The sequence below is a fragment of the Symphodus melops genome (genome assembly GCF_947650265.1).
Source record: "Symphodus melops genome assembly, chromosome: 10".
Classification (NCBI taxonomy): domain Eukaryota; kingdom Metazoa; phylum Chordata; class Actinopteri; order Labriformes; family Labridae; genus Symphodus; species Symphodus melops.
The window spans coordinates 8,749,593-8,777,126 of record NC_136700.1 but is presented as its reverse complement, the minus strand read 5'-3'; the positions used below and the strand labels follow the sequence as shown (position 1 = coordinate 8,777,126).

General features: G+C 38.7%; 1 protein-coding gene across 2 annotated transcripts in view; it reads right to left on the bottom strand.

The window, feature by feature from the left end:
• Window positions 1-1,013: 1,013 nt before the first annotated feature.
• The window catches only part of LOC306830450 (roundabout homolog 2), a 50,429-nt gene continuing 23,908 nt past the window's right edge, over window positions 1,014-27,534 (bottom strand). Inside the window, exons 6-26 of one of the 2 annotated variants that reach the window (XM_079353971.1) lie at window positions 27,088-27,215; window positions 23,859-23,983; window positions 21,753-21,924; window positions 21,123-21,328; window positions 18,662-18,743; window positions 18,280-18,448; window positions 15,186-15,352; window positions 14,763-14,884; window positions 14,316-14,532; window positions 13,462-13,580; window positions 10,656-10,833; window positions 9,845-10,063; window positions 8,815-8,857; window positions 8,573-8,709; window positions 8,211-8,492; window positions 7,407-7,551; window positions 5,633-5,949; window positions 5,300-5,416; window positions 4,059-4,238; window positions 3,608-3,729; window positions 1,014-1,684 (exon numbers count right to left, since the gene is read on the bottom strand). In XM_079353971.1, coding sequence (XP_079210097.1) covers window positions 1,673-1,684; window positions 3,608-3,729; window positions 4,059-4,238; window positions 5,300-5,416; window positions 5,633-5,949; window positions 7,407-7,551; window positions 8,211-8,492; window positions 8,573-8,709; window positions 8,815-8,857; window positions 9,845-10,063; window positions 10,656-10,833; window positions 13,462-13,580; window positions 14,316-14,532; window positions 14,763-14,884; window positions 15,186-15,352; window positions 18,280-18,448; window positions 18,662-18,743; window positions 21,123-21,328; window positions 21,753-21,924; window positions 23,859-23,983; window positions 27,088-27,215 — 3,259 coding nt within the window. In that variant the 3' untranslated portion in view covers window positions 1,014-1,672. The remainder of the gene's footprint in view (window positions 1,685-3,607; window positions 3,730-4,058; window positions 4,239-5,299; window positions 5,417-5,632; window positions 5,950-7,406; window positions 7,552-8,210; window positions 8,493-8,572; window positions 8,710-8,814; window positions 8,858-9,844; window positions 10,064-10,655; window positions 10,834-13,461; window positions 13,581-14,315; window positions 14,533-14,762; window positions 14,885-15,185; window positions 15,353-18,279; window positions 18,449-18,661; window positions 18,744-21,122; window positions 21,329-21,752; window positions 21,925-23,858; window positions 23,984-27,087; window positions 27,216-27,534) is intronic. The other variant, XM_079353972.1, reaches the window with a different exon arrangement.

Below are 27,534 nucleotides of genomic sequence, written 5' to 3'. Positions count from 1 at the left end.
TATGTCTCAGTAACAAAGCTAGCATGCTTATGTTCATCAGTGATGCTCCTTATCTGCCATGCATCTTCTGTGTTACAGCATGCTAACTGGCTCTAAACATGAATTACAGCAGAGTTTGATGGGTGGGTGTTAGGGTGATGTTTATCTTCGAATGCAATATACAGTCATTGTTCGCACATTTCAAAAATGTGTGCTTTCAAATATGTTTGCATGATGTGTTATTTTTCTGTCTTCACGCCATTGTGTTCATTGTACCCTTCAAATTCTCACTATGGATCAGTTGAATTTACTTTGATTATTACTGATTCTATCAGAATTACTTGATGTATTACGGAGGGGGATTTAGTAATAAAAAGATGTGGATTTTAAGCAGTATAACTGTAACATGAGTTACACAACTTAATCAGAACTGGATTGTGGCCAAGCAAAACAAACATTGTCCAGCACACTTGTGACATTAAGAATATCTACAAATGTACAATTTGTGTATGTATGATGTATCCATCAGTTGTTCCAGTGTAGACTGTAAGGTGTAAGGTTCATTATGTAACATTAATCATATGATATCATATTATTTTAGCACTGAAGAATGTCCCATTGCTGTTAAACATTTTATTAGAGCTCATTGAACGCCTTCTCCAATCAGATAACTGGGTCGTGTAACTTAAGTTTTGCTTATAGTGTGTTTCTCACGTCCATAGCTTCAAGTATACTCTGATTTTCTTCTCCTATAGGTGAGGAGGCTCAATGTTATGTAATATAATATTTAACTAAGAGCACAGATTGCATTTATGTGCACCCACATTATCAAGTTAAGGTCATCAACTACAGTAAGACAGTGAGACAGAATCACATTTCTGACCTGAAGAGGGACCTCAGTTAAATTAGTTATCATGAATGTGCATGGAATATAATGTTATTCTTTTTGAGTCTCACAACTAAAATACCATCCACACGTAGATTTCCTTCCCGAAAAGTGTAATATCAATCACAAACGGACAGAAATATTTTCATTATAAATGTTTTATTGGTTTAAAAATCTTGACAGAACACACTGGTGATCTACAGGAATACCACAGTACACAGCCACACAGAAATGAGAGAGCAGTACAGTAACATACACACATAAACACTGCACACTTGCACTGGCACACGCACGCACACACTCACACACACACACACACACACACACATGCATAACCACATGATGGTTTATTAACACATTTTCTGCCTCATGTCCTCTCCAGTCTTTCTTAAAACACTCACATCATCATGGTTCCATGGTCAGGAGTAAACAGAAGATACATTCATTAATCTGCTGTTCATTTATGTTGTAGTTACATTTATGTCCCAGTGCCTAAAAATACAGATTTTCTTTTAGTTTTTATAACACCAGATCCATTTTAGTAATATATCTGTTCATTTTTTAAAAAAAGAAATTGCAAAGATGTTTATATACATGGAGGACAGGGTGAAGAAAATCACAAAAAATGAAAATTCAATCATTAGGAGGAAATAAAAACCGTTTGTGAAAAAGGCAGATGGACAGCCTGGACGCTTTCCCCTTAAGACTTGAGCTTTTCAATAGTTACCATGGCAACAGATTGATGGTCACAAAGACAGGACTCATGGTGGGAAATGGAGGATGCCTTGCCTCATAGTCCTCGCCTGACTACATGAGGTTCTGAAAAGAAACAAGCAGAACACAGAGAGCAATGAAATTAGGTCACAGCAGCAAAGACTCACTAAAGAGCCTGACTGATATACAGTTTTTTTTTTTTGTTTTGTGTAAAAAGTCAGAGATATGTTTTTTTTACTTCTATTTTTCTGAATGAATATGTCAACTTGTTCATGAGGTTGTTCTTACTTTGTTTTCCTGCGTTTTAAACGTCATGGCTATGATAGAAACTAGGATGCTTGTTTACCCTTTGAGCCAGATACTGTAGGTCTGCGTCACTCCTAACTGCTGTCTGCCTCCTTCACTGCATTTGTAGTCATTACCCTTTCCCACTTAAACCTTATCACCACGAGCCAGCCCAAAAACACTTCCAGAGACACCTGATTTTAAGCTTTGATGTTCCCTGAAAAATATTTGCCTGGCCTTTCTCGTCATAATCAGTTCTGTGTGACCCTATTTAGCACGAAGGAATACATTAAATATGAACCAACAAAACAGTTTTGTTGTTTTTTTAAGTAGTTTGAGTGAGGGATAACATACAGCAAAGGGCTGTACCCTTTGCTGCTACCAAACTATCCATTGGCCCAAACTAAACTCTGTTGAGAGCAAATCAGAATCGAAAAGTATCCAATTGTTCTTAATCACCTAATTTGATGTAACATTTTAATTTTGATGTAACATTTTAACTTGGTCGTAAAAAACAGTATAGCAGAAAACAAAGTGTATGGCATCAAAGTAAAAAAAGGCATCGGAAAAACAAAAAAAAGGTTTGACCAAGTACAATGGAAACAAACCTCTTAAACCTCAACACAAGTTTCAGGCGAGTGGCGACAGAGAACTCTAACAACCCAAACATTCAACAAGAAAATTTGGTTCACACAAGATATCGTCATGTTGAGGTTTGACTTTCTCTTAATTTATTATTATTTATTTTGAAATGACTCTCCACTGCACAGAAAACACAGTTCACCCCTCTGCAGCAGTCCTTCTGATCACATTAACAGTGATGGACTGAAACACACGTTTTTTGAGACTTTTTTTGTATTTGCATTTTTTTAGGTTGCCACTTGTGTTACTAACATCTTGAACTAACATCTTGTTCTCTTGTATGTTATTAGGTTTTAGCTTGCATGCTATTATTATTATGTCAGATAAAGCAGGCAGTACCAACATGAAAGGTCAAGAAAAATGACAATAATGTACTATTTCTACATTTGATTTCTAAAAAGTACCTTTCAAAAGTATTTTCAGTTATTGATTGTGGTTTTGTATGACCGAACAGTAACATTTTCACAGTCACTTCATTTCAAGTAAGCAAGGTAAAGTGACAAATATCTTTTAAAGAGATTCCAGACAATCAAGCCTTCAGTGTGATTCAGAAAGTTCGGAGAATTAAAGCAAAGACGTTCAGAGAAGTTTCATCGACCTTTTGACTCTTCTCTCAGTTTTGAAAACATATCACCTTCCTCCTCGACATCAACCTTGTTACAGTTAGTCTACTATCACACCAACTGCAAAAACTACAAAGGTTTGCACACATTTTTCATGCCAACAAGTTGCAGGCAGATTTTAAGTATGTGTAGTAACAACTCTTCAATGATTTATTTCATCTTCATCCGCCAAAGTGGAGATATTCTTTAAGAAACCCAGTGTGTAGCTTCTTTATTTATGGCGTACCAAAAAATCTTTTAATTATCTACTTCGTATCAGTAGATCCAACTGGATAATTGCCTTTTGGTCTAATCACTCTGTTAGATGACCTCATTTTTCCTATTGCCCAAAACTCACAATAATCGTTTGTAACCCGTATTCTTAGGAAAGCTGAAAAACACCTTAAAGCACCCTTAGTTTTCTGTTAAACTGACTCTGACTCATAACCAGGCAGACACAAGATGTGGTCAGCAGCTTCAACTATAGGTCAACATGTACCTCTTCTCTCTTTCGGCCAGTGGTAGAGGGCCGTGAAAAGGTTCCTTCACCCAGGGACCCGTATCCTGACATCTGTACGCTGGGCGGGAAGCTGGACTGTCCATATGGGATTACATTCTCATCTGCATGATGACAAACAGATCACTCAAAGGTACAGCTGAATTTATATAGGTTAAGCCCTAAGTAAGGGAGCAGGCTGGAAATAGACCCCCTGCTACTAAAAGCAGCGCTACAACGAGATAATAAGTGTGCAAAAAATGGTGGCAGTTGGTTCTTTCTAAGCTCAAAGGGATTTATATAAAGCATCAGAATAATAATAACACATCTGTTTAGGTCCCAGCTGTTGAGACAAGATGGCACGAGCTGCTGGGGCATAAATTGTTCTTTTATTGTCAGATGTTGACAGATACAGAAAGATGTTGGAGAAGATGGTACTACATTTTGCACTTACCCTCTGATAACCACTTTGTAAGTCCTCTCCGTTGGGGTGAGAAATGTTCCCCCCTCCTTTGAAGAGACGGCGAGTCGCTCCCCTCCTTCCTTTCACTGTCTGTTCGGCTGCGGCTCAAAACGTCAACCAGGAGCTTCAGGGAGTCATCTGCGGGGGGAGGGGCTGGTGGAGGGGGGAGTTCTGAATATGAATAATCAATGATGATTAATAAGCTACAGACCAAAGACAGGAATATAAGTTTAAAAGAAATAGTCCAGGAATGTTGGAGAAAACATATATTTGCCTTTTCTGCTTTGAGCTGGATGAGACGATTGACACCACACAGCTTAGCATGAAGGCTGTAAACTGACTGAATAACTCATTAATAGGTAGAAATATCAACGACAAGCACCAGTTTGTCGGGGGGGTTTTTTTCAAGAAAAACTTGGCATAACTATTGGCCCTTGAGGGGTTATGTTCTGCAGTAGTTCTTGCCAATAAACAGTTGCCAGGGAAAACTTTAAGATGTTTGTATAGTATCATTATTTCTGTATTTCTGTCTAATGCTTCTGTTTAATCCTAAAAGCCTTGTCAAAGACAGGCGTTGCAAATTAGCCATAGCTACAAACCTGTACACATGGCACCAACTTTTTATGTTACATATTAAGCAATGTTCATTGTGTATCTGTTAAATAAAAATACGTATAATTTAAGTATTAGTAAGAAAATGATCCAATGTGCTGCTAGTCTGAAGCCACACTAGCATCATGTCTCTATCATTGCCAGTGCTGTTATGTAGTGCTATAATGCTTAAAGGTCATATATTATGCTAAATGAACACAAATATGTGTCTCTAGTCCGTCTACAATTACCACCATTATGAGAGAAGTCAATCCACTCCTTTTTTTCTGCTGCAGTTCTGATCATCAGAATCAGAATCTGATCAATTTTATCAAATAAGCACTAAATACATTAATTGTCGTTAAAGCACAAAATGCCACAACTAGTATTTTTACATAAAACAACCTGGAGAAACTGCAGTTTTGACACAGGGTGAATGAGTAGTAAAGCTTTAATAATTCAGCCCCTGGGTGACAAGAAAATGTGTACAGAATGTTCATCCAATTCATGTTGCTGAATTAATTTGTAACAGTTTCTGCTAAAGTGGTTAGCAAAGCTTCAAGAGAGTCTCCGGAAAAATCACTGTCTTTTCTCCCAGAGAAAAACAGAGGTCAGATGTGTTAAAAAAATAAGTATCATACCTGGTTGGGTGTGCAGCTCTCGCCTTAGTTGTCCATCCTTGGGTGTTCTCTTCTTACTTCTGGATCTGTGTGCCTGCGCTGTGGGGCTCGACTCGGCAGCAGGAGCCAGAGATTGTCCTGACAAGAAAGCACACTGATGTCATCCTCAGGAAACTTAGAGGAAACTAAAGAACACTGAGCAGCACTGAGCAAATGCAACATGATTTTCATGTACAAATACTTTCTGTTAGGTAACTTCATAAACTAAATTATACATGACACTGTGTGGTTGTGCGTTGCCTCATGGGAAGGTGCTTCCAAAGATTTGAGGCATAGAAATAAATGAAAACTGACCCTTGCCAAGGCTCTCCCCCTTCAAGTCTTCTGCCCATTGGCGTGTGTGGTACACCTCACTGGCGTCCCGGCTTTTGGTGTTAAACAGATCTGGGTTGGACTGGGAGACCTGGTGACGGGCCAGGAGGTCAAAGTGCTGCAGCCGTGGGCTGTCACTGGGCTTATGTGTATCGCGCTGTGGGGAAGACAGTCGGGTTGGTTTGTGGGACAGCTCATCTGGTTTAGAGGCCGTGCAGGAGAGCTCCTCCCTGGAGGTGTCCATCAGGTAGGTCCTGGCAGGCAGTGGGGGACACCAGTCATCATCTTCCTCCTCAGAGCTGGAGGACAAACAATGGGAAACAGTGTGAGTGTGTTTCTCAGAGGGAAACACTTAAAAAATCTAAATACTTCGTATAAATGAGAGTAAACAAGACAAGGAGTCAACAGCAATGCTAAGGGCTCTGTGAGGGTTTGCACAGTGTTCTCAGAGCTAAATACTAAATCAATGTGTCCATACTACTTATATATACTTATATACTATAAGAACAGATACTTGTATATTGTGTACTTAATTTTAACTGTTTGACTAGATGATTACACTTGATGAAGAGTCAGTTAATCACCAAAATGAACATACTTCCCACAGAATAAAAAAAAAGAAAATCCATCAAACAGTTTTAAGACGCAAAAATTGTCTGTCAGCATCTTAGTGACACCAAAGGAAAGCCATAATTATCTTTTCCTTTTTTTTTAAAATCAAAAATCCCCATTAATGTCATCTTATAAAGAGTGAGATGAACAATTAGGTCAGGATTCATCCTCTTGGGATAAATACCTTTTTTATGCATTTATTTTTACAAAACATTATAAAAGTTAATCTCAAAGTTTAAAAAAGGCACTTAATCAGCAAAATGGTAAACCCACTGTTGTGGAGTTTCCACGAGTCATTAGCGTTTATCCTCTGGAGACCATGAATGTTGGCACAAACATCTTGTGACCTCCACCAATGTTGACATTTCTGTGGGAAGTTCAGGAATTACACAATTCAAAAGGGTTTCTCCTCTGGGGACACTAAATGACAACCAAATTTCATTGTTAGGTAGGTCCCTCCAATGTTAAAGACTTGACCAGCACGGGGGATGGACAAACCAACTCTTTCACCCATAGAGACACACCATTAACAAGGAAAAAAAAGAAACGATTATTGAAATAATAATTTAAAATTGGATCTGGTTTAAATAAAATCAAAAATCAGGATGTAACTTGAGAGAACAAGACCTCCTCTGTGCTTTGTGTTATTGTCACTTGAGTGCCATTGGAGGGGGCTAATTTAATGATGGACTTGTCATTAAAAATGGAAAGTACTAATCCAGGCTGTCAGATGGTGGCTAATGTCATTACAAAAGAGACGGCACAGTCAGAGCAGCCCTCCGATCCCACCCCGTTATGTCCGCAATCTAATCTGTCAGAACTAGTTAGAGAAGACGCCCCCCTACATAACCCCAAGTGCAATCTACTCACTGCCTGCAGACAGAAGTGTTGTTAATTTGAAAACTTCCCAGAGTCTAAAGTTGTGTTTGACAGCTTTGGCAGAGTTACAGGGCAGGTTTGATTTCTGTCTGACTTAACTCTGTCTGTCATTTAGGTGAAGTCAGAGGTCCTGATGCTTATAATAAACCGGCTGATTGAATAGTAGAGCAGACTTCACGAAGAAGGCAGCACAGACTTGGTTTAATCAATCAATCAATTTAAGAATGAAACATTATTTCTGAGCTTATAAATAACTCTCACTCACCTGTGTTGCTTTTCTTTTTGGCCTGTTCTTGTGTGACCTTTTTCTTTATTGGCAGGAAGCGGCAGCGACAAAACATCCACCCAGGTGAGAGGAGCCTTCGACATGGACCCGTTTGACTTCTGCTTGACTAGTTTGTCTACAGTACCTGCATCGTTCAATGAGCAGAATTAATAATTCTTTCCTTTTGGAAACCTCACTTTCTTCTAAGAAGCCTGGTAAAGCCTAACAGATGTGTCTTCAGTTTTTATAAGCCTGGGCCCTATTTTTTCATACATTTAAAAAATAAATGAAGGCTATAAAAAAAAAAATTTCAGGTCAATTAATTCAGCCAGAAAAGGCTATTATAATGTTATCCTTGCAGGAGAATGCACCAGATCAAAGCAAGTTCACTTAGAGAGACTGTTACTGTTTGTCAAGGTGGGAGAAACTTAACAAATAGAGGTACTGCACTGCTTTTTCTGTTCTTTGAATTTAATAGGTTATCAAATGTTGTGTATGTGTATTAATATGCAAGCATAATGTTTTGCTCCTCATTAAACCATCATTGGAAATCACTGTACAAGGTGTACCTAACCGAAGGAAATCATAGCAACAGTCTTCAAGCTTCGTACCAAATCAACTTTAACACCCTTATCGAATTACCTTAGAGTAAAAAGACTTTCATTTTTAAATATAAATCATCTGAGTATAAAAGTAAACACAGCAACTCATTCATATTTTAAACACATTTAAACATGAGATAACAATAGAGTCACAGTCTCTTGGTAAATAAAGGAATATAAAGAAGCAGACAGAAACCCTTACTGTTATTTTTCTTGGTGTACTGGAGCTTTGCATATTCAGATCCAGACTGACCAGATTGGATGGTCCACTGGTCCAGATCATGCTCCAGACCCACAAGCCCACCATTTGACAGAACCGGGTTGCTACTGTAGGGGTCAGGACCCTGGGTGTAGGACGTGCTGGAGTAGGTGTCGTAGTAAGCCAGCAGGTCGTCCTCCGCAGCTGGGTTGATGGTGCTGTAGATGGGGCTGTCGGTGGACGCGGTGCTACGCTTCTCCGTTTGGTTGGGGTAGTTCATAATGCCTGGATAACAAAGGCAGCTATTGCTTTTTGTATTCTGAACAAAGTTATTTCACCAAACATTCAAATCAAAGAGTTCTTACTGTTATAGAATCTATCTGAGTCCAGTTTGCCCGAGCAGCAGTTGACCGAGTCTTTGCCGTTATGAGAGAGGTTTGGAGTGGGCCAAGAGTCGGCCAGCCAGGGGTAGGTACCCATGTTTGAGCCCAGCAAGCCAGGCCTGGTAAGAGAAGGGGAGTCATATCAATATATTCATTTACAAATAATTACATAGAAATGCACAGAGGCAGATATTATCTTGATGAAATCTTAATCTTCAGTTTACCCTCCGTTGATGATTCCAGATCCCTCGTTGTGAGCAAAGCCGACTGGAAGGAGAAAAATCACATCCAGTTTATTTGTCGAACAATCATCAACAGAACTAATCATGAAATGTAGAGTTATTCAAAGTTTTAATTGTTTGTTTGTCAGCAGAAAGGTTTTGTATTAAGGAAGTTTAATGAGATTGCCTGAAAGAAAAACACATTTGAGGGTTTAATCTGCAGATTTGAACCTTTTTTACTCCAATAAAAGTACTATATTGATCGGTTATAAGACGGATACCAGAAACAATGTTTGATAGATGGATAGATGTTAATCCACACTTAACAGTATAATCCTTAGTTATTGGTCTGAGTAGCTGAGAAACATTTATGGGAAAATCAAATGTTTTCTTTAAGCTGTGGGCCATCCATTGAGTATTTGCAACCACAACCAAATATCTCTCAGAGTCAGAGAACAGCTGCTGTGTTTACGTGCCAAAGGGCTGGTTTTAAAATAAACTGCATAGTGGTTATATATGCTTCAGTGATATTCCTGCCCAGCAGGGATAAATACATATTAATTAAATGAATATGCAGTGAAAGTTCATGAGCCTCTTTATAAAACACAACTAAAGCTGAAATCATTCATCACGGCAGGAGTTATCCCCAGTGGTCTATGAAGAACTTTGTCATCGTCAGTTGTTTCAAACGAAGTCTGAAGGTTTGCTACATCACAACTGGAGCCTTTTTTTCGCCTGTTACATCTTCTTTCCATGAACAAGGGGAATATAATGAATCAGATGTGACAGAGTGCATCTGAGGGTGTCTAAAAATCATCCTGGATCACATCATTGTAACTTTTTCTTCTTTTCACAGTTCGTTCTTAAAGGACAGATCTTCCTGACATCAAAAACCTAAAGGTGCTGAAAATCCACAAAAATGTCACACTCCCCAACTTCGTCTTGATGACATGATATATATTTTTCAGTTAATACTTTGAACATCCAGCTGCTGTCAAGATCTAGATAAGAAACACAAATCTTTTCAGCTTACCTGCAGGTGTGTATGCAAAGGATGTGGTGTAGTGTCCTAGCTGCTTCCTCCTGCGGTGTCGACAGTACAGCCAACCGCTGAAACCCATCAACCCCATCCACGCAGCAACACCAAGACCTGCGATGAAGGCTGGCTGCCGAACGACTCTCGTGATCTGCTCTGATATGCTGAGGTCACCGCCTTTCTTCCCTGGCGTCAAGGTCTTCACCAGTGGGGTAGCTAAGAGAAGAGTTTGCCTCTTTACTGAGTGTTCTTTTCTGCTTGTTTCAGTTTCATCATTTAACATCAAGCTAGTCAGAGTTTCACAAAAATTGCATTTTGGAGATTATGATATTTACTTTGTTGAACAAAGAAGAAAAAAACATATCACTACTATTCTTAAGTCTGAAAAAGATTGTACCAGACTTTATGCTAGCTTAATTTAGTTTGAGACTAAAATTTAGCCAATAATTGCAATTTAAAAAATGTAATGGTTTGACAGCTCTACTTTGGACACAACGAACCTAGTCTTTTTCTTATTAAAATATTCTTTAAAAAAATGGCAGCAAAGAAAAAGTGGAGGGAAAAAGGTGTCACAAAAAAATAAACAGAACCCATCACATTAGGGCTACAACTTAGTAACCACCTGTGTGTACATTTTTAGCAACACTTTATATGTTTTACAAACATCAGTTTACACAGTGTTAAGTCTTTCACACCACAGAAGCAGCAGTCCACATTCATATTTCACTCTAAGGGCACCGAGCCCGCAGAGGGTGTACCTTGCCTTATTTCTCTACGTGTAGTAGCTGAAACAGTTTGAGTGACTCACTGAGAAGCAGGCTGACAGGAAGGCTTTGAGCACCCACGCCCAAGCTGGTGACAGCAGCCACTGCGACAGTGTAGCGGACATCAGGCAGGAGGCCTGTCAGCAGGATGGACAGAACCGCTCCGTCCACTGTTCGGTTTATGTGATGCTCTGGCTCCATGCTGCGGCCCAGACACCAAACCTGATCCAATCCACACATAAAGGATTAATCTTCATATCAAATATCAAAGCATGAGTACAAATTTCTAAAGCGACAAATGTATCCAATTACAGTTTAATCTGATCGTATGCTGTGGAGAATGACAGCAAAGATACTGCAAAGATAAAAGAGAAAAGCATATAAATGTAAAAATAGTTTAAAGCCATTTGTTGTCCTGATTTTGTAAATAAACACACCTTTAGTTTAGACATTCAGTTCATGCAGTGAATATTAGATTTATGTTCTGTATATGTTGACACAGTTGAAGAAACCAAAGACCTTATAGTTTGAGGTTCATCGAGTGTTCCTGTATTCATAAAGGCATTTTGCAGACCGTGGCTTAGTGAGTCAGCATTAGGGAAAGAGTTAAGTGCTGAAACTGTATTGAAATATCTAACAGAAGCTGCACAAGCAAAAGAGACTTATCAAGTCAGCATCATCACTTTACTGACTCTGTAATGCTTGTTTTACAGCAGCATCCATCATACTAGAGCAAAAAGGCTGCGATTGCAAAGTGTTTTTTGAAATTGAACAGTAAGATTTACTGCTTATTAAATCAACCTTTGTGGGAGAGCATATGCTTTCACAGCAAACTGTACTTACAGTATCAAAAGCAACCTTTACCAGTATGAAGAATTTTATATAAATGTCACCCTTTTTATATGACCCAATACGTAACTGATGCACCAAGACGTTATTGTAGGGTTGGATGATATGTCCTGACAGTAAAGTTTCTTGTTTATTGATTTTTTTACAAACCAAACTGGTGCTATGGTTTAATCAATGTCTCCTTTTAAAAAACAAACAAACTATGAATGGCAAATTAATGACTAAAATCACGTTTTGCTGTCATTTTATCAAGATGATTTTTAAAAACGCAAACAGAATTTGATTACAAAAATGAACAGCTTTTTCGGGTATTTTAAAATATGAGCTGTAAACTTGTCTTGTAAAGTGCAGTTTTAGGCTACAGTACAGCAAAAGTACAGAGGAGGCAGAGTAACTCAAGCAAAACGCTTATGGCTGGGTGGCACATACCGCACCTCTATAGAGAGTAGATTATGGGGAGGGGAGAGCAGCAAAGTAAGTTAAGGAGAAAATCTTGATTTTTAAAAAATACGATATACCAATTAAATCTGTTTTTACTCCCAGCCCTATGTTAATGACAATTTAATTCTTTAATGGGTTTGGATGGAACTTATTTTTTTTTAACAAAAACATGGATGAAAGGCTTACAACACCTAATTAAGAATAGCATATACATTCGTCTTGTTTTGTATTTGACATTTTATTTTGAATTTGGTAAGTAGAATTGTCTAAACCTTTAATAGAATAATGAGTACAACATTCTCACTTTAACCTACGATAGAGAGATGAAGTTAAAAGCAGCATGAAAATAGAAATACTTATGTTCAGTTACATGTGTGCATGAGTACATACACTAAGCCTGTACTGTAATGTGTTGTAGTGTAGTAAAAAAGGCTAAATGAACTTGAAGCTTTAATTACATATAGGCCTGTAAGTTTGCTAACTTTCTCTCATATAAAGCATTCGTCGCAAGAGATCAAACAAAACTGTGGAAGCAAAAGTCTTCAGTGTGTAAAAGAACAGTTCATAAGTGCAACTTTTAATTAGTAGCAAGCTGCATATTTTCTTTCTTAGCATACACAAAATGACAGCACAATCTCCTCTTACAATAAAAGCATTCATGTAGGAAATTAGCATTATAATGTTGCAGCTGCTTGTTTGGAGAAAAACTCAGCTGTTTTTAGCACTGAGTGTTATTTAACCCACAGTGATTCTTCATTAAGGTCACTAGTAACAACTTTAGTAAGTAAGTGTGAATTAGAACAGAAGTTACATGTAAATTTTAACCATCCGCCTCCAGTGGTATTTACATAATATACAACACATACACTTTCTATTACTAAAGTTTCTTTGATGAAAATGTAATCTGCATTGTAAAACTAATAATTCAACATTTCATTTTTGACATTTGAGCCATGGAAGGCTTTGTAAGGGTGAAGTTTTCAGCAAATTGAATCTTTAAGGGGATTAAGTATGATCCGTGCTGTAGGCTGCTGAGCCTCCAAATACCAAGCGAATCTGCTATTCCATGATCAGACTTCTGAGAACTTTCTCCACGCTGGTGGGGAGAATAAATCAAAACAAAAGAACTGCATGTTCTTTTTTTCTTCTTAGAAAAGCAGCCTGATGATTAGTAATCAGCGTTGTGCTCATGCTCGGAGACTGATAATCAGAACTCAGTGTTTTTCACGGAGAGGAGCAGATGACAAGGACAGTCAGCGTTCAGACAAGAATCTGACAACAAAATTGAGTCTCTTTCTCTCCTGGCAGTTGATAAGAGGCAATGAGTAATTACTAATGGTTAATTAAAATCAGTGTTTATCACGAGTGTCTAAACAAGAAATGTGGGCATAAAAATACAAGCATCATGATTCAGAAGACCAATTTGTTCCACTCTATTTCTGCAGCATACAGCTGCGCCGAAGACTGTCCGACGTCTTACATGGAGAAATAAATATCAGAGTTTGAAACAGTGCTGTCTCATGGGTTGTTGTAGTCTTAATCTTAAAGCTGCAGTCTCACCTTGTACTCCCGGATGATCCCACTCTGAGTGTTATGAGGCGGAGGCTCCCAGGACACACTGATACTGGTGCTGTTGGTGAGCTGAACCACTGACACCGCCTGTGGAGCTGCACTCAACACTGCAGACAAAGATAAACAGAAAAATGTAATCAGTTTTTTAAATAACTAAAACAGATAATTATGGTTACAGTGATCTGTATATTAGAGGACCATAGTTGCAGATAACATCGTCGTTTTATTTCTATGAATTTCAATATGAATATTCTCAAAAGAAAAGCTATGTTAAATCTTTGTTGATATATATTCTTTAGTCTAAATATATGTCAAAGTTTCAGATAACTCTCTGTCATCTGTCTATTTATTTTCCTGAAATACATTTTTATAATAAGTAAACCCTTAAGTAATAATCAGACATTCTAGAAATGTAATTTGAATTGTTTTGAAACATTTTGTCTTGTGGAAAGTCCTTTAATTTGCTTTACAAAAAAAGTGATGTCAGTTTTTCCATTGAGTTTGAGATTGATTGATTCTCCAATATTCAGGCAGTAGTTTTATTTTGTACAAATGTAACAGTGTTCAGAACAGCTTGTGTCTTGGGTTATTAAGCAGCCTTAAAACTATAATGATCAAAATAATTTGCTGTTTCATAATGACTACTTTATCACACTTGTTAACTGCAGTATCTGCTTGCATTCTTTCTGTGTCGAAAACACGACCTCTATAAAGTACAACTTGTTATTTTTTAGACTGTTGCGTTATGAAAAAAAGAAGTTGAATGAGTGTACCTTTGAAAATATTTGACTAATTTAACGTTTCATGATATCAAAACTGCTGTTTATTACAATATTTCTTACCCTCCTCAGGTGTACGCAGCAGTACCATTAGGCTGTCATGTCCCTGTAACTCATTGAAATACGGTCGTATCTTGATCTCATACTCTTTGTTGCTGTGCAGATCAACCAAAATGGTGCTATGATCAGACGTGGCCTCCACATCCTGGACCAACCAGGAACTGCCAATAGTGCGGTAGAATACACGGTAACCCTGAATGTACTGAGACTGAAGAGCGACCTGAAAAATATTGGAAAGACAAGAAACTGAAATTCCGACACCGAGTTTTTATATTTACATCAGTAATCAGGAGCAGAACCATCTGTGTTTGAACTTCAAGTTAATCTGTTTGTGTCACGTAATGTTTGGAAGAGGTTTTGAAGTGAATGTTTAGAGATTAGCGTGTCCTCCACACATCCAAAGCCGACTTTGAAAAGTACACTTTTCCATCAGCCAAGTCTTCAACTCACAGTCCAAGAAATTCTGGCACTGGTGGGAGACAGAGCGACGGGCTTCTGCAGGTAGACAGACACCTCTCCTAACTCTCTCTGCACCTGTCTGTGGTCCACACCTTGTTCTGTAGGACTCCCATCTGAAATAACAAAGACAAACATACAGCCCAGGCTAAAGAAACAGCTGAACAGCACATATGTAGTTAAAAAAAGAAAGCTTTTTGGATATAATTAAACATTGCTCAGGGCAGAAGAGTATCACACTGAGAAAGCAATTAGTTTTTTTTGGCTTTATATGCAAAGTTTTTCTAAACCATGAAGCACATTATCTTTGTGCCTTACATTCTGGATCTCAAATTTTGTGCTAAATATACACTGAAATGAAGAATGTAAAGAATGACTGATACTAAAAGCAGAGGCTTTTTTACTAACATAACTCACCCTGAGTCCTGACAGGCTCAGATATGGGACTGGGGTCACTGAGGCCATAGGAGTTAACAGCTCGGACAATGAAGAGATAAACAGTGTTGGGGTAAAGTCCGACAACCGTGTGCCTCTCCTGCTTCACATGATCCGCCACCGTCTGCCAAGTGCTGCCCACTGATTGGCTATTAAGAAAAACAGATGATATTTCTTTATAATAAATATACACATTCTCTAAATACTGATTCATTTCTTTCGGTCATAGATTTACAGTGACATTAAACAGGGGGAATGTGTTTATGGATTAAAAGTTCTTGAGAAAAAACAAGTGAAGGTTAAGATCTTTATCAGGCAGATGTTCTTTGGGTTGTTTAAGTTTAAAAAGGCAGATGTGCTAATGTGCTGCCCACATTGTTTCACTCCGGTTATCTTTAGAGAACAGCTTCATTATCATATTATCTTGAGATAACAATGGATTTGATCACAACTCTTTGCCCTCAGCTGATGGCCTGATAAAAAAGACTGATGAAGGTGGACTATTAAAAGTCAGAAGGATAAACGTTACTCTGATATATTTGGTAAACCACGTAATATTGAAGCTACAGGTAAAATGCATCTCGTTATGAGAAAACAAAGTTTGACATGTCAAAGCAACAGGATTTTATAATATCCAGGATAAACTGTACATCGTCTTTGTTAATATATTATTAAAGTGACAGTACAGCCAGCGGCCTTTCACGTTAAACCATTGTTCTCAACTGGTGAGTTTGTTTTCATTAAATACAACTGATAGTCAGATAAATATTAGTCAGTTGGGTCACAATTTACTATACCCACTAGCACAGTGGGTCCTGAGGCTAGACCAGTTGAGAAACACTACTTTAACAAATAACTAGTTGGTTTAAACCATACACTGTCAATGTGTGGCTTCTTGCTTAGATAAGCTAACTCTCTCCTAGCTGTAACTTCACATTCAAAATACATATTTCAGAAAATCTATCTTTGCTTTTAATGGCCAACAAGAAAGTCAAATAATTCTTAAGATCTTAAGGATGATAATGCAAAACCAGTGAGGAAACGTGAGCACAATTCTGTGCAGAGACTAGGACTATCAAACAGCGTGAGCACAATTTAACATTTTCCTCAACTCCATGGAGGAGTAAATGGCGAGGTAATTATAACAAGCATGCGACAGCGTTTTCTGCAATCCTCCGTGGTTTCTTCCGTCACCTTTCTCACCACATGTTCTCCAGAGAAACAGTTTGCCATTTAAATACTTTTTTATTTTTTTAAAATCTGCTTTTAATGGGGATTGATGTAGAAAAAAAAGTAGATACCTTTTTTTAAAATATTGCGATAGCTTCTTTTTTATACCAAAAATGCAAAAATCTTAATTTGTTTAACACATATATAAAAACATAAAAAGAAACAGTTTTTTTTTTTAACTTCTTCTCTGTTATTGTTTGTGCCTAAAACAAACATGTCAAAGCAATTTATCAATGCTGGACCTCGCAAAAGTGCTGTGTGCAAGTCTACCACATTCTCCATACACACAGCTAACTGGACTTTTGTGTTTGTGTCTTGCTCTGTACCCTCTTTACTTTTCCTGTAATGAGCGAACTCCCTAACTGTGCAAGCCCCCCCCCCCCCCCCCCCCCCCCCCTGTTGCCCCAGGACAGGACAGAGCTGGCAAGCTGACCACTGCAGTAATTGTCTCCTCCTTCACTCCCTGTCTGTCTCACTAAAGCCTCCGGTCGGTTGTTAGGAACCACTCTGGCTCTCCTCGGGATGCCATAGCTAAATAGTGATGTAGCGAGTGTCGTGGTTTCACTTCAGGACGTCACTTAACAGGACCGTCTTTCCCTCAGGCAGAGATGAGACATTTTCAAACTCTAATGAGTCTAAATGAAGAAGACTTCATTATCTGGGAACAGTCAGAATATTTTAAAACACAGAGAGATGGTGGGTAACTTTTTAAGAAAGTGAGGCCCGGGCCCCGGAGCAGGGCAGAAAATGCAGTTAACTCTTCAACTTTAGTTGAGTCAATTTTAGCTGAACTTTAGCTCAGGCAGAATAAAATAGGGTTGCATAATAATAATAACAAATACTGCAGATAGCGTGGCAAGCATTGTACATTAATCTCTCCATTCAGTTCAATTCTAAGCTTAACTGTCTGACGCAGACTGTTATAAAGGTGATGGGGAGTACTTAACACCTCTCCCTACAGTAAAAGAAAGAATTATGAGCAGTCTGTTTTCAGGTAAGCAGAGACAGGTTTGTCTGTAAAGCTCTGTGAATTGCCTTGTGTCTGTACAGCTCTATATAAATAAACTTGCCTGCCTTGTCTGGTCTGTCTCACATCCTCCACTTTGAATGGTTTTTACCACCTGACCAATAACAAAGAGTTTCCCAATGCAATCAGAATTGTCTAACAAAAATATTTGTAAAGACGTTGATCAAGATAAGATAAGATAATCCTTTATTCATCTCGCGAGCGGAGAAATTTACAATTTCTGAATATTATCATATTGTATCATGTTGTATTGTATCGTGTTCCATATTGCATATCCATTATTCCTTATTGTACTAAATTTTATCATGCCGTGTCGTGTATAAATTTTTCTATAATACAATTTATACAAAACAACAATATAACAAATAAAATGTGGCTTTGCACTTAACAAACCACACACCTTCATCTGACAGTTCCAGATAATCACCATGTTTTAAAATGTGGTTATACAACCTTTACCAATCACAGCTGGTATGACATACATTTGTCGGGTTTGCAGCCAAATCCAGGACTAACATCTTATTATGTAAGTTAAGTTGAAATCTAATTAAGGAAGGACACTGAGAAGACACTGAGAAAACTCTGAAAATCCTCTGTAAAGATATGTTCAAAACAACTATCCCTAAAAGAAAAAAAAAAACATAAGTACTTAGGATGGCGTATGAAAGCAGGTGGAGAAAACCAGCATTGACCTGGCTCGGAGTCAAAAGGGTTAAAAAAAAAAAAAAAAAGGGAAGGGCGCATGATGTAACTGCTTCACTTCCAGTGCCCTAACCTTCAGTACTTTGAAAAAGACTTTCAGCATGTTATTGTGCGTACCTAAAAGCTTCGATGATGTAGGAGGTGACGGCGGCTCCACCCTCGTGTGGGTTTGACTGCCAGGTGAGGGTGACAGTGTTTTTGGTCACCTCTGTTACAACAGGTTTCTGCGGCGGCCCTGGGAGCTGTATAAACTCAGAAACTTTGGAAACTGATGAAACTCCGTCCTCTGTTATACAATCAAAAAAAATACAAAAACAGCCTTGTTACATCACAAGAGAAAACATTTGGGCTCAAGTGGATTGGGTTTCTTCCTATTACAGCTGAGACTCTTGTGAAGAACATTGGCATGTTGAGTAGTTTCTTTTGCACCGAGGTGTAGTGGGAGAGTGATACAGTGTGAAGTGTAACACAGAGACACAAGTGTGAGTGGTGTTAGTACCTCTGATAGTCAGCATCCCACTCCAGCTTGACTCCCCTGTGGGGCTCGATGCCACACACGTGTACATCCCCGAGTCCATGTCCTGTTACACAAAAGTCAACTTTCTGAGACAGGCACCACCAAAACTCCAAACAGAACAAAGTACCTCTTGATATTTGAACAATAGTTTCAACCCACTTCAATGACTTTAAGAAAGTTTGAATCAAGAAAGTCTGAGGCTAAATCATTCTTTTATTTTAGATATCCTGAATGTGACATAGATGTAGAATCACATTTTCTGGCAGCACTGTTTATTGTAAATACAGTATTGTTACTATGCTTTCACATTATACTACTGTTTTAGTTCAAGTAACAAAAAAAGTGTAACAGGCTGTTTGACTTTATCTGACTGGTATGCAAAAGTTACTTTAAAGGTCACATATTATGCAAAATAATACTTAAGTGTTCTGTCTACAAACAACCCAATTATGAGAAAAGTGCAACCTCTCCATCTCCTGCCTTCTCCACTTTTTGCTTAAACACGCCATTTGGAGGTTTCCCCGTCATGAAATCACGAAGGGCAGTAACCTCTTCCTTAGGTGGGTGACAATCACACAGCTAGCTGTTTGTTCTGCCCTATGAGTCTGCCTTTTCATCGACAACAATAGGTCATGGGGTGAGAAAGCCCAAGACACCCAAGCCCTTCAAGAGAGGGGCGTGGCGAGACACTCATTTGCATTTAAAGCTACAGACACAGAGACAGCATATTCTGAGCAGATCTGAATGTCAGGGGTTTATAGGCATAATCAAATCAGCATTAGAGTGGATTTTTGGCCAAAAATAAAAAAATGTTTTGGAGAACTCTGAGACTTATTTCATCTTTTTAAAAATTAGTATAATATGTGACCTTTAAATATTATATTGGTATCATCTTACTGACTCAAAGGCATACAAAATATCATCCACAGTTTTAACATGTTGTCTAATTGGTTAATGGACCATAGTATTACATTTTAAGCAATACAGGGTACATAAGTACTAAGTAAACAAGGTGCAAATAGTCACTATCTTCTAATTCAGCAGGTTTTTGTTTTCATACTACAAAGGAAATCTATGTCTAGCCGCCTAAAGTTTTATTTGTGTCATCTAATTTTGTTGTAGTTGAGCACAGTGAAACTGATCCAACCACGCCGTAAACCCTCTGAAAAATCAATCAAAGAAGACAACAACAAACTCCATTGAGGCAAAGAAAACTGCAGAGTTAGATGATAACTCTGTCAGAGTTTCAAATGCCTTATCACATGTAAACATTTTATTAATTATAATACAAAAACAGAATGATAATAGTAGCTTACTGTATGTGAAGGAACCCACCATTTGCGATTGTTGTTTAGCTTTGCCACCAACCTTTGAGTAAAAGTACACTTAAGCTTTGCCATTTTTTACTAAGTCCCTGTCACCTAAAAGCCTCACCACAACAAACAGTGAAACAGCACATCTCCCTCTACTGTTCCTACCCTGATGTTTCCATTATGAAGTGTACATGCATGCTTCACTGAGATTCAGCCATGTCCTGGCTGAGAGCCAGTATGCTGGAACCATCATCAGACCATATGAGATCATCCTCTGCAGTGTTGACCTCTGGCTGACAGACAGAAGGCTTGGCGGGTGGTGCAGGTGAACTTCTTTAGATGACTCAAACTACCGCTGAAATATTTATTGGCGGGCGGGGGCATCAGCAGGGTAAATATTTTTAGTCGCTCACTCGTCATCTCCATTTCCCCTCCCTTCCCTTGATGCCACACTAATGCATCTCTTCTGTTCCATTGAGCACACTGGCATGGCAGATTTCCCCCGCCTCTGTGGTGCATCGGGCTGAACTTTAATTCTCCAAGTTTGCTGAGAACCACAGTCGGAGACACAGGAGGAGGGAGGAAGTGAACTAGCATACAGTCCCGGGCAGGAGATTTAATTAAAAGCTGGTCAGATGATTAATCATCCATCGCCAGTCAATTAACTTAAATGATGCTACTTTTGCTCTGTCCTGCCTGCATCCGCTGACCTTCAGGTGGGGTTACAACACAAACAGGGCTACTGACTGCTCTTCCATCAAAGCAGAACACATTAGCATTTACAAACAAGCACCTTCATTAACATTACAACGAGAATAGGCATGAGCACGTAATTGCGTTGGAGAGATATGAGCCGCCTTAGAGAGAATGGTCTTTGAAACCCAGACTCACCTTAATTCTATGGACAAAAAAAGGAATTTCTAATGAAAAAAGGAGAAGGAGATAAGTTGCCAAATGGGCTGCAGAAAAAGGTTTGAGATCAGACAGGAAACCTTTTTCTGTCATTTCCATAAGTCACAAAGTCAGTTTTTCCTTCAGCCTGAAGACAAACACCTGTCAAAACACCTCCTTGTTATGCCCTTCATTTTTGCCCTATAAATGACGCTCATTTAATGTAAACACATACACACCTTTATGTCTGCAATTTGCAGTGTGCCATTCTCCATCAAGGTCACCCGCGGTTTATTTCCCTGAAGTCTCTCTCCCTCCTTCTCCCATGAAATCCTGACTGCAGGCCCTCCGATGACTCGGCAATGCAGCTGTACCGTGGCACCCCTAGAAACCGTCTGATTGGCTGGGCCCTGGCGAATAATCGGTGGGACGCGACCTGAAGGACCTGGCATTTTGAGGGCAGAGTATTATGTTGATCAGCTTTAAAGTGAAGAAGAGTGCAGAAAAACATATTTTGAAGGCACACAAAAGGCCTATAGAAAATGAGATTATGAAGCTGCCAGCCATTGGAGTGCAAAGGGTGAAAATAATTTAGCTGCTTAGTGGGCAGAAAACAAAAGGCTGCACAAAGAGAGAGAGAGAGAAAAAAAAACTTAAATCTGGTGCTTACAAGCTGCCCGGGGAAGAACATTAAGTCAGAAACTCATTGCTCATCCAGCATGGGGTCTTTTACTGACTTTTTTCTCAGTCTTTATGAACCTTAATGTTGTGCACCTACTTAGTAATTAATTTGTTTTATTCTCATTAGTGTAGAATACAGAATAAACCTCCCCGGAGTGCAAACAAATGTGACTGTATAGCAGACTCACCTCCCTCCACCTCCAACAGCGCCTTGGTCAGCACACTTCCAGCCACACTGATGGCCTGGCAGATGTAGAAACCTGAGTCCTCAGGGTGGACGTCTGTGATGGTCAGCTCTCCGCTCATGGAGACAGTGTATCTGCCAGACTGTGATGGGGGCTGCCCAGGGAATAACAACATCTGGGCACACAACAGACACAACAGAAAAAATTAGACATTAGACTAGAGATACATTAGGCCTCATATCATCAATCAATAAATGAGAAAACCCATATACATCCATTTTGCACTAATTTTTAAAAAAAAAGTTTTTTCCTAATAAAAGACTTACTTACTTATTAGTGATTTTAGAAAATGTGTCATCTCTTTTTTTTTAACAACAACAGGCCTATTGATCAATGAGTTGTCTTTTTACGGAGATCAATGTCAATATATTTGCTGTCTTTATTATGTCTATTACTGTATGTGTCAAAGAGAATCATGACAGCATTAACAATAGACTAAAGCAATAATGAGACACCAACCATAAAACTTTAGATGAATTGACTAACTGTTTAGTTAATGACAGTTTAAAGGATTAAACACTTTATCTGGAGCACATCTCTTCTTCTTCTGAAGTTAGCCAAATAACCGCCTACTGCCATGTTTGCAGTTCTGTAAGGCTTTATTATGAGAAGCTAACATAACTATGCTAGCATGCAAAAAATGCTTATCCTAACCTAGCCCCAAGCTAAATAAATGTTAATATCAGCATTTATACATGCCGAGTGTTGATTGCAATGGTAATGCTTATTTACTTTATAGCAGAATAAATGATTAGCATGATCACAGAGTAGCCTATAAGCATGCTAACATTGGCAAATGACAGAATTAAAGGTAAAGCCGAGGCTAACAGGAATAACTTTAATTGTTTGGTCATAAAAGTATTGTGTAGATGTTTTAATTGAAAGTAAACAGACATGAATATCTGAACTGTACTGTACTAATATCTTTTCACACAAGATCTCAAAGTTGGAGGTAGCCTTACTAATTGAAAAAACCTAATCTTGGAACCATAACAGTTCTTACACAATTGCAAGGCAATTCATTCGAAAGCTGTTTCAGTCTGGAACATGTAATAAAGGTCTCAACTGGAAGTGACATGGTTGTTTTGATTTTTTATTTTAGGTGACTTTCACTAACAGACTAGAACGGCCACAACCTTTTCGTTCCCTTCTGTTCGCCCCATAAGGGCGACGTGAACATGGGGAAAGGGATGCACATCAATCCATTCAGCTTTCCATTTCATTCCTCTAAGAGGCTTAGACTTCAGAGTAGGGAAAAGGTTATAAAGCTACAGATAATCCCCCAAATACAGCAAAATGCTCGACAAACAGTCAAGCCATGCCTCAACCATCCTGCACACATTTTGCTTATTCACAATATATGCGGCTGAAATTCCTGTTTTTATCAAGACTAGCTTATGAAAAAACTAATTCTGAAGCTGCTTCAACAAGTCAGTGATCCCAGCTGCTGTTGAGCAACAAGGTATTTATAGTTGTGTACAGTGTGAAAGGAGGACAGTGTATTTCTGCAGGTTTGCCCTGAAGATGAAACTTCCACACCTGGCGTACTTCCTGCCACATCTCCTTTCTTCCTTTCTACTACTTCAACACCTCTTTTCTCCCCTTGACTACTCTCTGCCTTTGCAGTCGCAAGCAGGAGAAACATTCCTCGCCAACGCAATACCGCAATGCCTTCCAACTCTTTGTCTCCTCTCATATCTTTGAGCCAAATGCAAATGTGCTGCATTATCTCTTGTTCGCCTCTCGCCCATCCGCTCGCAAAAAAATGTGTTTTAAAAAGTGTGGGCCACCAAAAGGAAAAAAAAAAGTGTTAGAAAAAGTAGGATTCAATCACATGAATCCTGTTCGTGTTGCAGAGTCTTTCTCGCCTTTCGAACAAAGGAGGTGTGAAATAATATGAGTAAGGTTTGAAAGACCTAATGCTTAATGATAAGCAGATGTAACCGTACAATGGTTTGAAAACAGGAATCTACTGTACTGAATAAGTGTATTGCTGCAGTAGGCTATACAAGTTTAGAGAAGTACGTATTCCCTACTCCAGCTCCTCACCTGGCTGCCCTCTTTCTGCCAGAAGATGGCAGGTGGAGGGTTTCCCGTGGTGCCGCATTGGAAGGCGACGCTCCTCCCCTGGGAGGCGATCTGATCACGGGGCTTTGTGGCAATCTGAGGAGGAACTGTAGGAGAAAAAAAAGGGAGGGAATACCCATTTTGAACCTTATTTTTTAATTTAAATCATGTTTTTTTAATCAGTTCTGATCACATAATCTTTTAAACAGTGGTGGAAGACAAATTTAGAAGATATGCTTTATTGATCTTGTGAGGGGAAATTCAACACTGTTATTGAGACATACTCAATGTACATACACATGCAAAAACAGGATCCTACGGTTACGTCTCGTCTCTTTTCTTATCTTGTCCTTTACATGAGTAAGAAGTTTTTTCTGACGTAAAAAATATCCAGCTGAACTTTTGCAGTCATATGTATCAATTGTTGGGAATATCTGCAGTAGAAAAGGCTACAGCGTGATGAAGGTTGTCTCATCCGACACCTACACTTTGGCAGCAGTATCAGGCATTAAAAATAACTTCATTGAAATAGTCAATCTGTTTGCATTTTTAGGTCACAGAGAGACATTCATTTTGTCATTTCATTCTCTTTTACAACCATTAAAAAAAACTACTCTCAGGGGCTTTAAAATCATGTTAAAGAACAAAACATTAACATTATAATTTCCTTTAAATGTCAAAACTAAAAGATCTTCTGCATGAAAATGTCCCAACTGATAGATAAATCCTCATCCTTGCTTTAGCCTCTCCTGTAACAATAAAACACTCATCAGCTGCCAAAGAGGAAAGATTTAGGGGTTGTATACTTAACCTTCAGAGCGTTTTGATCTATCACTATACCCTCATCGCCCCCCTCTTCTCTAATGAGACACATCACCTCCTTGTCCTCAGAAAATAACAAATCATCACAGTGCACGGCCGAGCTCTACCGATGACATTTACTCAGGTATTTTGGGAAAAGGTCTGGGCATGAGCTGCCAATTTCCAGCTCGGGTCAGATCATTGCGTTAGCTCCATCATCGCAGCCTCTGTAGATTCACACTGACCAGAGCCTTCTACCTCCCGTCTGAAATATTGGCTCAAACTTCCCATCAGATGAGAGGCTTCTGCAGCCCCTGTTCATCCACTCTATAAATCTCTACACCACAAATAACCTTACGCTTTTTGTCTCAAAACACTACGAATCCGAGTCATCTTTGTTGAGTTGTAATCTTCTAACTAAGAGCATGTTCCCAAATGCAAACCTGTCACACAATCATTTATATTTTACTGCTTAAAAAAAATGCCTTCAAACAAATCTGATGAGCAACTCTCGTGCAGCTTTTTTTCTGATGACTTTAGGCATTCGACTCAGCTTAGGGTTTCTTAATTGCTTTTACAAATCAATTTCTTTTATTTGTCTAAGTCTTTGACATTGTAGCTTTTGGTTATGCAAGTTGTGTTATTGTGTTTCTCATGGAAAAAGATGGTGTTACACAGTTACACAGTTATGACTGTCACCTTCGTTTATTACCATTGTTGCTGATAACTTGCTTGAAATAACTGCGGGTGATAACACACCAGCTGGTCAAAAAACCTTAATGACATCATAGAGGTTTAGTTTACTACATTCTTCTCTGTTTATTCTGTCAGGGAGTCGAGGGTTTTTCTGGCATGTTTTTTAAGACACCTTTTTGGTCGTAAATGAGTCACATGCAGCCCTGTAGTCAGAGATACTGTATATATTTATATCAAAGCAGGAGAACATGAGACAACATCAAAATAGTAAAATCAACACAAAAGGTGCTACTGCACTATCTCTAAAAATACTGAGAAGTAGAACAACTTCTTCCCTCAATTTTAGATTAGCTGTATGTATGATGTATAATGTATGAAGAGTAAATCAGCCGGTTGTTAAATGTTCTCTAATATCATTGTGAGGTCAACTGGCTTAAATGCATTGATCTATGTTTTAAGAGGACTTTGACATGTGGGTTGCCTGGTCATAATGCCAGATGAATAATGGGAAATGTTGGATTCAGTCTGTTTGGAATTAGTCCCATTACAGAGATTCAAAATCAGGATATGTCAGCCTTCAATGCAATTACGTTGATCATTTTTTCTTCTCTCATTTTTACTGTCGCTGTCTCTGAGTTCCTTGATGTTTTGGAAAAAGCACTTCTAAATTGTTCAAGTACTCGTTAATAATAAGTGAGCACCATGTTCTTATTTAAAATTAAAGACAGAGACTTCCACTGTGTTTGAAATCACTAATGTTGAGATGTATTCTGAACAATGTAGCTGCAAATAAGGGAAGTTTCTACATTCACACTATCCTTACACGCTCGTCTTTCCGCAACAGATGTGCATTAGACAGTAGTCCTTAATCTGCTGTGCATTAAATCAGTATGTCTGTGATTTACTTAATGCCAGAGTGCAGCAACAGGCATGTTGTAAACATCTCAGTGCCTAATGGAGGAATTTATTTAAGTCATTAAACTTTGATTGTTGTTTGAAAAACCATCATGAACGCCATTCAGAGAAGAGCACAAAATAATCGAGCATAACACAAAAGCATGTTTTAGAGAAGAATTAGCTGGATGGTGAACTTACAGAGCAGGCCGACTGGAATGATGATAGGGTTTGAAACATGATGGAGAAAGATGGAAAATTAATGAGATGGATGAAAAGCTGAGCCACAAAACAAAATGGGTGAATTTATGAAAAGGAGCCAAAAAGGGAGAAAAAAAAGCAGACTGAACACTGGGTTTGGATTTCATTTACACTGATAAAAGCATTAGTGGATGAAGTCGTCTGAGACAATTTAAACCGAGACACACAAAGTGAAAAAAAGGGCATAGGGAGGAAGGAGATAAAGAGACAGGAAGAGAGAGGGAGAGAGAGTCATGTCTTATTAATACTGGGACCGCTCTCTGGCAGTGAGTTAAAGCACACATCTACCAAACATCTGTCAAATGGCGTAATCCATACGGTTTAGCATAAGCTCCTGGCAGCACTGCTGGACAGGAACTCACAGAGATACACTGATATTAAAAACACTGAGCTTTGGACTGAAAATGGGTACTGGCTTTTGCATGATACTGTTGCCATGTGACTGAATGTTATGCATGAACATGGTTCTAGATATGAGCGCTATTTTATGCATGCCAAACGTCTGGGTGTGTGTGTGTGTCTGTGCACCCATATACAATATGCATGATGTGTTTCTTACCATGGACCTGCAACATGGCGGAGGCCTCTGTCTTGCCCACACTGTTCTCAGATGTGCAGATATAGGTCCCTTCATCCTGCTCCTTCACGCGGAACAAACGCAAGCTATTGCCGTTGCGGATTTCAAACCTTTGGAAGGAGAAAAGCAGGGAGATAACATTAGATCTAACAGAGAAAACCACCATGCTAATCTACATAAAGCAAAGAAAATCTGCCAGTGGTACAAGATACTGTCATTTCTTTCCTTGTCAATCAGTGTATTGCAAGGTTTTTTTCCCCTTTCCAATCAGGTTACATCAACTTAAAAGTAGTGGAATAACGTGCCTTATCTGCCTCAGATGTTGTTACTGGCACCAGGAACATTACTTGAAACAGTTGAAAATCAATTTGAAATAAGATTTTTTTTAACCCATTGATGGGATAGACTTACAACAGAATATGAAATATA